Source organism: Euprymna scolopes, chromosome 22 (genome assembly GCF_053919585.1).
Source record: "Euprymna scolopes isolate OS-2025 chromosome 22, ASM5391958v1, whole genome shotgun sequence".
NCBI lineage: Eukaryota > Metazoa > Mollusca > Cephalopoda > Sepiida > Sepiolidae > Euprymna > Euprymna scolopes.
The window spans coordinates 115,928,130-115,943,480 of record NC_136503.1 but is presented as its reverse complement, the minus strand read 5'-3'; the positions used below and the strand labels follow the sequence as shown (position 1 = coordinate 115,943,480).

At 36.0% G+C, this 15,351-nt stretch overlaps 1 protein-coding gene across 1 annotated transcript in view; it reads right to left on the bottom strand.

Moving 5' to 3' along the window:
* LOC145243682 (integrator complex subunit 13-like) overlaps nt 1-15,351 on the bottom strand; it is a 1,170,185-nt gene that overhangs the window by 1,153,969 nt on the left and 865 nt on the right. The window contains exons 2-3 of the mRNA XM_080106736.1: nt 9,226-9,291; nt 1,502-1,704 (exon numbers count right to left, since the gene is read on the bottom strand). Of these exons, the coding sequence (XP_079962862.1) occupies nt 1,502-1,704; nt 9,226-9,291 (269 nt within the window). The remainder of the gene's footprint in view (nt 1-1,501; nt 1,705-9,225; nt 9,292-15,351) is intronic.

Genomic DNA, 15,351 nt, shown 5'->3' with positions numbered 1-15,351 from the left:
AGTAAAAATGAATGCTTGAAAAATAGGCAATTCTCATCATTTTTTTACTTCAATAAATAGCCTATGTTTATAGCCTCAGCACAGACAACACAGAAAAGATCAGAATTAAAATGTTTTTTGTTGTTTAGGGTGTTGTCTTTCAGAAAAAAAACATAATGCTAGACTATAATTGATTTAAAATTCTCTGATTTTGGACCACTTTCCATGGAATGAGCCTTAAGTATGAAAGACCAACTAACAGAGCATCTTATTGGACGTATTTAAATTAAGATGCGTCCATTCAATCTACGAGTTTTGTGACGAAAATGCTATTTCAAAATTAAGCGTGAAAAAATTTCCTAAAGATGCATCTAACAACTGTGTTATGATTCAAACAAATACATTCTGTTTCTAGTTTTAAATATTTGCTATTTATCCCTCTCTCTGACACAAAAATGTTCTTTTTTTTTATTAATTGTTAATCAAATATAGTTGAGGAACCCCAGAATCAAAAACAACCAAAAGGACACATTTTGGCTTAACAACAGCTTACAGAGCAAACTGCTACAGTAACAACCGCTGAATGCAAGATGATTAGTCTCTTATGAGAGACATTTTGTTTACCTTTTAAATTCTCAGGGCAAACCTGCTCTTTTCCAAGGGCGATAACTCTTCTTTCTTTTGGCCAAGAGACATAACTATTATATTTTTAGGTTGTATCTAAAACCGAATTGGTTGGTTGGTTGGTTTTTGTTTTACGGCATATCAACCGTTTTCAGGTTATTTAATGCCGAATCTAGTTATTCTGAAGAACGATTTTGGTCAGAGTGGACCTGAGAGCAATGGCAATTAAAGGGTGGCTCCACACTCCCCAAGGCCCGCAAGGTGGGGTCTCACCATCGGATATAGTTTTAGGTCATATCCAGGACCAAAACCGAATTGGAGACTTTGATGGTGTGATTTTGGTGAGTATATACATATAGAACAGTTGAGGTATTAGGTTCGGTTGACAGAAGGTCACGGAAAACATGGGAAGAAGTAATAAAAATAGATTCGAGAGAAAGAGGGATAAATAAAAATCATACAATTCACTGTTCAAAGCCAGCTAATTAAGAAAATTACAAAAATAAAAAAAATATTTTTTAAATGAGACTAGCAGGACTACTTGACATTGCTCGGGGCCAAAGTGTAATATATTTCTATCAAAACTTCTACCTCTCTACTTCTATCTATGTTTCTCTCTTTCCTCCTTCCCTGTTTTATTCCTCTCTCTCTCTCCCTATTCCCCTCTTTCTCCTCTGCCCGGCTCATTCCTCTCTAGCTGGACACAAATTTCAGGAATGAGTCAGCATTTTATTTCAAAAGCAGTGCATAATAACACTGAAAATCGACCCTTCCGATGACAACTTGCTCAGTTGACACCCAAAGAATAAAAAAAAACAGACAATTTTTTAGGATTTGTGTTTTTATCGAGATATGAGAACAGACAGATGAGAAGACATGAATAAATAAAAAAAATTACCTTTTCACGGCAGTTAAGCAAATGATTCTTCCCCTGTTGATAACGGTTGGAGTGTTGTCTGATAATTCAGTACGGAGCGTATGTTGCATTTCACTTGGTTCACAAAGGACCTCGATTGCATGATTCAAGCCATGCATAACATCATACTCTTCATCCGTACTATGAGCACGAGCTGGGCCGATCCGAGCCAATGCCAACATTAACTGGAAAAGAAGAACAAGCATGTAGATTGTAAAAATATGTTCATTCAAGTAAAAATATGTTCATTCAAGTAAAAATATGTTCATTCAAGTAGTCAAGAGTCAGGAAAAGGCTGAAATCGAGATGCATTTCCAAACTTTCTGTTTCCATGCGTGCGTTTGTATAAAAAGAGAAATAACTTTTTGCCAAACAACTCTGATCAATTTCAATTAAGAAAGTCAAAACCAAAAGAAGGATTGTTTGGATGACGGGACGTTCTTAACATTTCACTAAAATACTTTTAATCGCTTCAATTTTTCAACTTTTAAAGTCATTTCCTCAAGCAAAGATAACGATTTTGAGAAAAATATTTCGTGTAGGTCTTTTCTATGTCAAACCCCAACTATCATCACCATTGCCTCACCGGGGTTCCAAAATCGATCTGCCCTACTGTGGCATTAGGGATATAAATGGTAATAATCAGTTCTAAGTGATAGTCTTCTTGAGGTTGAAGGTTCAATCCTCAGTGCGGGCGATATATTCCTGTGTTGACGAAAATTTTAAATAAATTTGCTTTAATTGCAAAGATGATGCTGGTATTTTTTACATGGAACCTGGCGTCCCTTTTTTCTTCGTCTCATGTGAGACAAATCAGAGGAATACAAACAGAGGTGCTTTTAATCTCCTTCAAGTATCTCAACCCCATTAATGCCTTGACAATATCATTTGTTACTCCTTAAATAATTATTAAAATATATTTTGGGATGTGATTTACGGTTTTGGTTGTTTTATTAATAAGTCACCACTTATCAAGTCATGTTTTGTTCTAATGACTGCATATTTATATGGATCGGCACATCGGTATATGCTTTGCAGTTCTTCATCAACTGAAGCAGCACATCTTCCAATTGTCATATTGGATGAGCTTCCACAGAAACATCAGAAATACTGAAATACCAAACCGTTGATTGCAACACAAACTACAACTATTTGTAAAGGTTTGTATTTTTTTTTATATAAGGTAGTCACCACTTATCAAGGCCGAAAAGTCACTCAGGGATAAGGGTTATTGCGTGTACAGTAATCAATGGGATAGTATCGTAGTAATCATTAGTATTGGAGATTTGATAAAGTGTCTTACTTAAGGGGGTGGTTCATCAGGAATTTGTTTATGTTGGAATTGAAGACATCCAAGTTGTAGTCAGGTGGGAAACAGGCAAACGGAAGAGAGTTCCACAGGCATGCACTTCTAAGAAAGAAGCTTTGTTCATGGAATCTACGTTTTGGTTTTGGCGCAGATAAAGAGTGGGGAAAATTTTTTACAGTGGTTTCAGCTAGACGGGTGTTTTTCGTGAAAGATTGCCGAGGGGGGACCAGAGATTGGAGTTCAGACGAGCACTTGCCATGGAAGTAACGATAAAACAAAGACAGGCTCGCAACATCTCTTCTGGGGGAGAGAGGTTGCAGGGAAGAGAAAAGGGCATTCCCCACTAAACCATAAAGTCTATTTTGTACTCTGTCAAGGCAGGATAGGCTGTTTTTAGCAGCTCCTGCCCAGATGTGGCAGCAGTACTCCATCCTTGGACGTACTTGGCTTTTATATAGATGGAGAATTGCATCAGCAGTGAGATATCTTCTGGAGCAGTAGAAGGATCCTACCATTTTTCCAGTGACCTTGGCAACTGACTTGATGTACGTGTTCCATTTCAGGTTAGGAGTAAAAGTCAAGCCCAGAAGCTTATCAAAACATGGAGCCTCCCCTAGACGAGAGCCATCCATTTCAATTGATGCTAGCTGGGGATCAGAGTGTTGATGATGTAAAGATAGGAGCTTGGTTTTAGATGCATTAAAAGTAACCAGCCACCTCTACCCCGACTGTACCACGCACTCAAGATCAGAGGAGAGAGAATCAGAAAGGGCTTTGTAATTTACGGCCTCAGATGTGTTGTCATAGATGGTTGTGTCATAAGCATAGATGTCAACGAATGATTACAGTATGTGTTTTGGGAGCTCATTGATGTAGATCAGGAAGAGAGTTGAGCCCAGGATGGACCCCTGAGTGGACTCCCGCATTAATACTATGGGCCTCTGATTTCTGCCCATCAACCTCTACTCTTATGAGCCTATCGGAGAGAAATGATTTAATGATTGAGAAAACATTTCCAATTATACCGTAGCTGGAAATCTTGTGAAGTAGGCCCTTATGCCATACCTTGTCGAAAGCCTTTGATATGTCAAAAGCAATTACCCTAGAAAGGAAGCCTTTGTTGAGAGATTCACTAATCCTATGAGATATAACCGTAAGCACATCTGCTGTAGATCTGGCAGAACGGAAACCGTATTGCATGTCACTAAGAAGGTTATTTCTGCTGAGGTGGTTGACTACTTCTCTATTTAATATGGATTCCAGCAACTTACTCATGACACACAGGAGACTTATTGGTCTGTACTGAGAGGGAGATAACTTATCACTTGAATTCTTAAATACAGGGCATACTGATGAGGTTTTCTAGGGTGTTGGGGAGCACTTCTCCTTAAGGCAACGCTTAAACAGTTTTGTAAGTATGGGGGCAAGTTCTGGTTGGAGCTTTTTTAGCACTAAAATTGGAATGCCGTCAGGGCCAGTTGCTTTACTGGAATCAAGGTCCTTGATTAGCTTGGCGACCTCACACACAGATATTTGTATGTTGCATAGCGTGTTGTCTGTTATAGGAGGAAATACGGGGAATTGATGGCCTTGGTCACATAGAGTAGAATTAGCTTCAAAGTTTTTGACAAAGAGTCTGATGCTGACAAGATGACCTCAGGTCCATTGATGATGGTTGGGATAGAACGCACGCTTCTTTCAGGATCTTGTTTGCTATTTACCAAAACTGGTGGGAACCAAGCCGCTGCTCAGCTACTTTGGATTTAATGGACTGAGCGGACTAGTTAGTTGGTTTTACAGCATATCAAGCCTTTTCGGGTTATTCAAGCCAGTCTTTTGGTAAAAGTTTTTTAATGTTTCAAGTTCTTTATATCTTTAAACTAGCAGGGAGACCCGACGTTGTCTGGGATTGAATGAGGATCAACAAATGTTCCACCTTCCCATACTTTTATTGTCATTGAAGTCGGTGAAATCGTCCATTTTTAAATCAAATCGATTGATTGCCTACTCTAGTTAGGAACCCTCCTTGCAGTGGAGGAAGCTTCCTATGCGTCCCTGCAGTGACTTAGTTCAGAGTACGTTGTAATTTACATTGCACTGTAGAGAATCTGTTTATTTTATAAAATCATCTGTAAATAATGGCTTCACTTTAAAATGCAAAAATCAAGTATCATGGTTCAATTGTGCTCTAAACAAAAACAGCCATTTCAAACGTGCCTCTGTCTTATAAAAGAATCAAACTTCTTTCTTTAATCAAATTGTTTCGATTTTCAATAATTATCAGATGCATTCTGATACAAACCTTATGTGAGAACACTCCCAGACACACCTTCATGTATAGGAAACGAACTCTTACACAGAGACACAAAGTTCCTTATATATAATAGTAGATAGATAACCAACTGACCCTCAGTCACTGCTTTCTACCATATTTGGAGTGGTGGTGGTAATTAGTTGTGAGGGTTGGAATAGGAATATTAATAGTTATGAATGGGTTTGTAGAGGTTTTATATGGTGGGCTTGACGTGACCAGCCAAGTGATTGGATCAGACCTCTCCAATCTTTCATCTAGCCCAAGTAAGGGTCAAAGTGGAGTGTTGCAATGCGCATACCCATTTTCCCATTGGGAAAGAAAAAAGTAAAGGAAGAGAAAGAACGAAAAAGAGAGAGAGAAAGAGAAGGAAAACCGTTACTTTTGTTTTTGACTTTGCAGAACATGACCGAGCTTTGCAAAGGAAAAGGGGAAAAAAAACTACCAATATGGTGCATTTTAGGTCAGGAAGCTGGTATCTTCAGACAGCCTGATCTGGTAGCACCAGTAAAGGATAGAGAGATGGATTACCTTACAAGGATAATGATCTCTCTTAGACCAGGAACAATTTACAAAGGAGTCTCATACTCCTCCATTCCCAAACTTAGGCAATGTACTCAGCTATCGTTTAAAGTAAAATCCTCCACGAAACCACAGGTAAACATTAACAGAGTATCAGTATTTGGATGACTGCTATTGCAATCCACTGCCTTCCAAACTGTGAAAGGATTTTTGGTTTTATCCAAAATTCTGCCTCTATTAAAAAACAAAAATGTAGAAAATCTACATGACATACATACCCATGACAAAATGAAAATATCATATTCCAAAAATTACATAAATTGATCAGGTAGTTTTATTTTTATAAAAAGAATCATTTTTAAACAACTTATGTCAATTCATAAGCATTACAAGTTTTACTTACTGAGTTATCTCCCTTTGTTTTGTTCTTTTTTTTAGATTGTTTTCAAAATGTTAGACAAGATGGTCGCTCTTCAGTTATTCATAAAATTTATTTTTATTTAAAAATAAAACTATTAGATCAATTTATAATATTTTTGTTTCATCACAGTGTATACATCATTCAGATTTGTCTTTCTTATTTTTTTTAAATGGAGGAATTTTGGACAAGAATCAAATTTTTTTTTTAATCAAGATTGATGTGTCGTGCCCCATGTGAAAAATCATCCCACGAACAACTCACTATTTGAATGCTTGCCTCGGATGTCAGCAGTTGTAAGAAGAAGACAACTAGCCCTTGTAGAGGTCACCCATCGCAAAGAACCCGCAGAAAAATTCCTACTGTGGTTTTCAAATGCTGATCATCCATATATCACGCTGAAGACGATCACATAGGGGAAAACTGGTCTGTCAAGAATCAACTTGCTATTAGCAATGACTAAGCAATAACTTATAGCTCAGAATTTGTAAATTTTTCAGATAGTGGTTTGGTTTGGATGTTTTGTTTTACGGCATATCAACCCTTTTTTTCGGATTATTTCATACAACATCCAGTCATTTTGGAAAAAGGTTTTTATGCTTCAAATTCTGGAATTTGATTTTTAGTATAAAAAATTTTTAGTATAAAAAAAATTTGTTATTTTTGTTTTTGACTTTGTAGATCATGATTGAGTTTTGCAAAAAGAAAGGGAAAAAACAATAAAATTAATTATTCGGTGCATTTTAGGTCAGTATCTTCAGACAGTCTAATATTGTAGCACCTGACTACTAACATAAGATGACTCAATAACAACTTATTAAGATTAAAAGCCATTCAAGAAGAAGTGTTAATGTGTTAATGAAATGGATAGATTGTTAGTTGAATGATGATGAATGTTCTGATAGGATTGAAAATGATGAATAGAAAGCAAAATATTTGATTACTTTTGAGGACGGTTTATGATTAGCGTTTGTGAACATTGGATTTGAAGATGACTGTGTTGTAATCTGCAGGAAAGCAATCGATGGGAACGTGTTTTACAGATGAAAGTTTTGAAAAAACTTCAGCAAAATTTTGTGATTAAAGAGAAAATGTATTCCCTCATGTGGGGTTTGAATTCACAGCCTGCAGAATATGACTTTTAAGACTGATACACCCGACTCTGATTGCCCTTCCTTCACTTCTCGTCCATCTGCCCTCATTGTTACCTATTGCATGCTGTTTGGTAGAGACTAGATGATGATTGCAAAGTCAGACGAGTGCCACTCCCTCAGACACTTAAAGTCCATGAGCCCAAAAATGACTTCCATCGCCACAGGACCATTTTAATAGACAAATGCCTGAGGGAGTATCTATACCCAGATAATGTTACATCCTTAGCTTTGTACGACAACTAGGTCTCTCTCTCGGTTCAAAATGTTGAGATCCAGCAACAAGCAACTGCAAGATAGCCAGCAACAAGTTAAACTGCAGACCAGCTTAATGCGGGTACTGGTCTCCCGTTTTATGGTTTTTTAAATCAGAGATTTGCTTCTCCTAGAAAGGTTGCCTTCACCACCCCAACACACACACACACACACACACAGTGCTAGTTGGCCGTTGACCCCGAAAAAGGGTTCATTCGCCCTTTGGAAGGTTTTGTTTTTAATCCTTCAGGGAGACTAGCCACCCTCCTCACCGAACAAGTCTGTTGGGGGAACCAGTTTAGTCGCTGCTGACCCGACCATGAGGCCGGTAGTACTGGGTTACATGATACCAGTAGCATATGACATGACATGACCTGACACAAACTAGATAGACAGATGCATACAAACGTACATGTGTCTGTTATATTACCTTCTTTCCAAGGGGAAATGTTAATGTTTAACAAGCGACAATCAAATAAAATAATAGCTACCCAAGATCAAGGCTTCATGACCAATAATTTGAAGATGAGTGGTCTCAGTAATAACAACAAATGCAGCTTCTGTCAAACAGAAGTAGAATGTGTGAGTCACCTGACATCCAGTTGTAAGGTTTTGCTACTATACAACGTGACATAATGGAGTGTGTAACTATCTCTGTAAAAGTTGAATATCGAATATAGTAGCAAGTTCTGGGAACATGTTTACCAGAACAAACAGTTGGAAATAAGTCACACACCATCCACTATGATGATGCAATCCCTACAACTACGTACCCAGAAAACAGGGCTATTAAAACTGACCTAGTGATATGAGACAAGAAGAAAGAAGCAACTTTAGTAGAAGTTAACGGACCCAATGACGCTTGGTTAAATAAAGTTAAGAAGGAGAAGATAACAAAATACCAAGGTCTTATGCACAACATGAAAAGAAATTGGAATCTTAGGAAGATCTCCTTCATTTCAATAATTATAGAAGTAATCAGGTTCATGACAAATATACCCGGTGAATCAAGTGCAAGAGAGATACAAACAATTGTACTTAAAGGAACAATTAGAATCTTTAAAAAATCTCTCGATTAGAATGTCTGAAATAGTGGGTGAACGTCTGGCATCCAATAGGATGCTCCACCTCTAGCTAGAACAAAATAAGAAAATTGAAAAAAAAAAAAAAATAGAAAGGAGAGTTTAAATGTATACAAGACACCACGTACATGGGTTTGTCTTGAATCGAGAGCCATTGTTGTAATAGACAAATGTAAAAAAAAAAAAAAAAAAAAAACAAATGGTTGTTATCAATGAAATCACAAATCATAACAATTATTTCCTTCCTTGTGTTATCCATTTCTCCCATGAGCAAGGCACCTGATATTAATGTTTCTTAACAGAACAAAGAAATCATCAAATTTGAAGAACCTTTTTTGAGATATTGATGTTGCCTTCCTTTCTGCCAGTGTCGAATTCCAAGTTATGGATATCTACAGCTCCTTATAATTAATCTTAGATCATTTTCTACCCATGCAGTTTGCTCCAAGATTACCAACGGGCTGCCTACTGATACACAGTAGGTCGAGCTGGCATCCGAGTACACACTAAGCTGATCCCAACTGAACCGCATTTCCTGTTTTCCTCAACTAATAAAAATTATATTTGCTCAATATTTAATGCTTCCAAGCTTAACAGATTTGGAATAATCCCTCCGCTGATAAAAACAGTTGAAGCGTTGATACATTTTAACACTTACCTGTTGCACACCTTGATCTTTTGGATTCCACGTGTTCAGAGAATGAATGCCCGTTATGACTCGGATCTGAAAAATGAAAGTTTAGTTTTTAGAAAATTCTACAAATGCTCACCACAAATAGTAAAAAAAGTTGTTGGTCAAGTTTGACAACCTCCAAATAATTTCATTTTCTGCTATTTCAAGTAAGATAGAAAAAGTCTAAGACAACGACTTCCGGTTTTAAAATCGAAAATTGACGTCTTGTGTTCCCCATTATATTAAAACCGGTTCAAATTCTGTAAAAGCGTCACATTTTTTAAATAGTTTACTCACTATTATTTTAAATTCCTTAATGAAAAGTCTATGGCTCAAAATACTGGCATAAAAATTCCATCCAAACTTAAATGGTCACAAATGATGAAAATCTTTTTTTTGATAACAGTGCTTATCTCCAATTTCAAAACCAGAAGCCATCACCAAGTAGACTCTTTCTATCTAACCTAATTTCTCTCACAAGGGTTGATTTGGGCTTTCAGACACTTGCCAAAAGGTGCTGCAATGGTTAGGTCATTTCATAACAAAAACAATAATAATAAATATTACCATTCATTTGTTGTCTATTTGTTTTTTGTCATTTTGTTTTTCTGTTAATTATTGTAAAAAAGAAAAAAAAAACAAGTTTGGCATTAAAGTTTATTTAACTGCATATGACAGTGATAAAGTTAAACAAGCAGGTACTTCAACAGAATTTGAATCAGGTTTATTTAATTTGTTTATTTATTACCCTAAATTAACCAGTCTAAGATTTGGTTCACATTCTGTAAAAGCATCGACAAGAGGTCAGCTCACAGTGGGAGACTCCTGCACCCCCTTATTCTAGAAAAGGAGGCAAAAATCCGGACATTTTGCATTATAAATAACAAAATGAAAATGTGGTTTAAAAAAAATAATGTTAAGATATTTATTAGCTTTTTATCAGAATTTTATTTTATTTTATTTTCAAGTCATTGTCAAGACTTCAAAGATGTCAGAGACATTTTGTAGCCATTTGTTGTGTATTGAATCCTTGCTAGGATGCTACAAAGAGTATAAATAAGGACTTTAGTCAAAAATTGAAATTACAGAAATTAATCCTGACACATCAATGGCAACTGGCAAAGGGAGAAAGAGAAAAACACTTTACTTTTCTTATATTGATATCTCTTGCAACAAATTACCACCAGTTGTGACCTAAGTTACAACTTCTTAATGTCCATTAATAGATATTTGCAGCAGTAAACAATTAAGTAGTAAAAATTGTAAAAAGAGAAAGGGGTAAAAAACTTGTGGAAACAAATCGTTTTATAGCATGATCCATGACATGCGACACCCACAAAGGGTCATATGATTACCCATTAATATAAAGAAGTCATGGGAACATATACCCGAAAGAACAGTCGGAAACAAGTCATATACCATCCACTATGACTATGCAATCCCTACAGCCACATACCTAGAAAACGGAGCTATAAAACCCGACATTGTAATATGGGACAAGAAGGAGAAGGAAGCAACCTTGGTAGAAGTTAGTGTCCCGAATGAAACAGAGCTGAGAGGGAAAAGATTACTAAATACCAGGGTCTTATGTATGACATGAAAAGAAACTGGAACCTTAAGAAGATCTCTATCATTCCAGTAATTATAGGAGCAACCGGACTTATGAAAAAGAATTTTACAAACTATCTTACAAATATACCAGGTAAACCAAGTGCAAAGGAGATTCAAACAATTGCACTTAAAGGGACGGTTAGAATCTTAAAAAGATCTCTCGGTTGGAGTGTCTAAAATAGCAGGTGTATGTTTGGCATCTGGTAGGATGCCCCATCCCTGGCTTAAACAAAATGATAAGAAAAATGAAAAAATAGAGAGAAATAAAACCAATCACGAAGGAGAAGGCACGTTTGCATCTGTCTCCCCAAACCAGAGGCCATTGAGGGTAAATAACTTTTTCTTACATAGTTCCATCTCAGAAAAAGGAAGAAAAGGAGGCTACTAATTAAATCTTTAGAGGGTTGACTATCAGTTCCTCAAACTTAGGCAATTCCAACAGTACCAACTCTCACCCTACACAGTTGAAATGGTATCAACATATCATCGGACTACCATCATTCAGTCGAACACATCCCAGACAAATCCAAGTATGTTCAGTATCGTCATTTAATGAATCATTTGCAACCATATCAGAATGGAATGATGAAGGGTTGAGGCAATCATAACAATACCAACTGTTGGTGGAGGTCGACATAGACCAACACAGGAGAAACGGTACCAATTATCACAGCAGTTGCAATACAGGGTGACCCAATGGCACTGCCATCATCTGGTTTATCATAATCAGGACAAATTCAAAAAAGCTCTCTATCCTTTCTAATAGGGCTATCATCATCACATACAGACGCAGAGCTGTTAGGGTTGTCGTCAATATTCCTTGTTAAAAGAATCAAATCCATCAGAGGGTTCTTGAAAGGACAACACCGGGAGATAGAGATGCTTTAAGGAATGAACTTGCAAGGAGCTATCTGAGCAGATCTCGCCAAACTGTCATCTGTGAACAGATGTGTGACCCTATCCAAGACCCAAAATGATCGAGGCTTGTTAGGTTGATTGTCACTACATCACCCACACAAATAACTGCAGTCCTTCCTTGTTGCCTTTGCACATGTTCTCTCAGGCTTAGCAGATAATCCTGATACCAGATTTTCCTAAATCTTTTTAATGTCTCATCCCTGCAATTCAAAACTCCAAGAGTTGTTTTCGGGAGGGATATTCCAGTTGATACATACTATCCTTGTTCATCCTTAAAATTAAACAAGGGTTTGCTAGAGGGTGTAAAAAATGGTTTTGGCTTATTATTTTCAAACTAGAGTCGAATGAACTTCTGTAAAACAAAGGTCGTTTAGAGCATCCTTTGTACATCAGAAAGTATGGTCAGAAGATCAAGATAATTATAGCACGACGAGTTAATTTGTATAAACAAGACTTTATGGTTTTAATTAGTCTTTCCCATACACTTCCATACCAAGGAGAGTGTAAAGGTATCGTGATGTGTTTGATCTTGCTAGTCTCTGATTTCTCCTTGAATTCCTTGAATTATGTCACATCCTGCCACAAAGGGCTTGGCATTGTCACAATAAATATGTGAGGGAATGCCATAGAGGTATGAAAATTGGATTAAAGCCATCAGAAAGGAATGGACAGACATATCCTCAATCATTCCAGATATACTGACCACACCTCCAAACAAGTGAAAACCAGAATGTACAGCTTCATCCTTTCTTCACCTCTTAGGACCTACAGACCTGTATAGTCTACCCCTGTATGCATAAAGGGTCTTATCATATTCATCCAATGTTTTGGTAAATTCATAATTTTGGGGTAGGTAAATGGGATCGAGTTGAATGTTTAGCACAAGGAGCATCCTGACAAAACCTTCTTTACTACCTGCCTATCTTGCAGTATCCAATACTCGGATAACCTGGCTTTATTTAACAGGAACATGCAGATGCTTATGCTTGTAGTCCAATACAATGAGATTAGTAAGATGGTGATCCTTAGCATTAAGTAAAGAATTAATTATCTCGTACTCATATACAGAGACCTTTCCAATTCTGCACTTTGATCCAATTAATCCTTCCTTGCCCCCCCCCCCCAAAAAAAAGGCTTAAGCTTCCCACTATCTGTGGTATCAACCTATCTGGAGGATTTTGTAAATATTCTAATTCCTCTAAGAAGGATCGTCTTTGCATCACTAATTAAGAGTGCCAAGCTGTCTTAAAAGAATCAGAGTCTATCTTTTTCAACTTGTCAATAAACTTGACCACACATGCTGAAAGATCCAATAATTTGGACAACGATGAATATGTCATATTGTACATTGGCTCCTCTTGATCATGGAACCCAGCACAAACAATTGAGGATACAATCCTTTTACTCTCTGGCCTCACACAATTCAAGGCATTTTTAGGCCAAGAAATTGGTTGGTTCCTCATCGAAGAAATTGTCCAGAAATCCAATATTCCAAATTAGTCCTCATTGTTATTGTTTAGCATTTTTTTCACTGTTTGAATATTTTTATTACTTATTTTTGTAAAATATATATTTTTTTAAATGTGTACATACACAGAAATCAATATTTCATTTTCTTCTAAATGTGCCAAAATAAAATAATCAAGTATTACTTAATTTTGTAAAATATATTTTCTAAAAATGAAAATTTGATCAAAACATTTCCATTTATCACTTATTTTTAACTAAAACATGCAACCCGATCTCATCGTAGTTTAATGGCGGAACATTTTTAGGCTAATGTGAGATTTTCACATTACACCAGCTTTTACTCGCACCAGGACAATTCTTTTTCCGTTACTCTACCTTGACAGTAGGAACCAATCGTAAAAAGAGAAAAAGGAAAAAAAAAACTTGTCAAACCAAATCGTGTTAGATAATAATATGGTTGAAAGTTAAATTAGTTATTATTTATTGATAATATTGTTATGTGATATTTATATTGTATGATAATATTGTTATACGATACTTATATTGTATGATAATATTGTTATACGATACTTATATTGTATGATAATATTGTTATACGATACTTATATTGTATGATAATATTGTTATACGATACTTATATTGTATGATAACATTGTTATGTGATATTTATATTGTATGATAATATTGTTATGTGATATTTATATTGTATGATAATATTGTTATACGATACTTATATTGTATGATAACATTGTTATGTGATATTTATATTGTATGATAATATTGTTATGTGATATTTATATTGTATGATAATATTGTTATGTGATATTTATATTGTATGATAATATTGTTATGTGATATTGTTAAAATAGTTTAGATTGGGAGTTATTGTTTAGCTGAAGATGTTCACATAAATGAACAAAATAATCTTGAGCAGTTGCGTACATGACAGAAGTCACACGTTAGGAAACGTGTGCTTTTGATGATGATGTAACGGAACTAAGAGGTCAAGACGATTAGATTGAGGAGTTTGAGTTTGGTCACGAAAGTGAGCAGACGTGCTTCAAAGCCAGGAAGCGGGGCAGGAAAGAACAACCATGTAGACACGTAATGCAGACTTCTTGCAAAGATTACTGAGACAGCTGAAATAAATTTATATTTTAAAAATATAGAGTGCTGTTCTGTGGTTTCACAAAAGAAAAAACAGGTGCCTCAATCGGCTATGGTGTTGGTTGTTGCATGCTTCATCACAGAGCCCAGCAGTGAAAACAGAAGATGTCCTGGAGAAAGAAAAGGTATAAAGCATATAAAATATATTCTTCTTCTTATAAAATATGATACCTTTATGTAAATACGAACTGTAATATACCCCTGTGTGATAACCCCTGGCTATACAACATGATTATACCACATATATGTCGATATCATCCCTCTCTCCTATGTAACAATCATTTTAAAGCATGATCCATGACATGTGGCCCCCACCATGGGCTACATGATTACCCTCTAAAAAACAATCACAAAGGAAAAGGCTCTTCTGCATCAGTCTCCCACAGACCAAAATCCATTCAGGGTAAATAATGTTTTTCTTACAGTTTAATTTTCAATTTCATCAATTATTGAGACTCCAAAAATGGCCGGCTTATGTTCACCAATTTTCTTACTTGAAGTCACACTATTTGTGTTTTAAAGTAAATAAACGCTTTAAAATAAGGATCAATGTGCTCTGTTACGCTTACTGAAGACAAAACACCTTATAATTTTTCAATAAAATAACGGCTTTTGAAGGTTTTAAGGTATGCTGAAAACGAATATCACAGGGAAAATTAGTGCAGACAAATAGTTTTCAGGATATAAATACCCGTATTATGCAATGTAATTTCTAATAGTTTGAATTGACTGCCATGTTGAACTGGGAAGTTAAGTCTATGAAACGCAAACATTTATTCAACGTCATTTCTAGCTAATTCCACAAAAAAATTGCTTTTAACAATTCAAATTCAAGAAAATTCGGTCAACGTGCACTTGCACTGATTGTCCAACCTGTTTATTCCAGAAGCCATTCTTAACATGGGGAGGTTGAAAATAAGAAGATGCCTTTTGGAATGAATACCC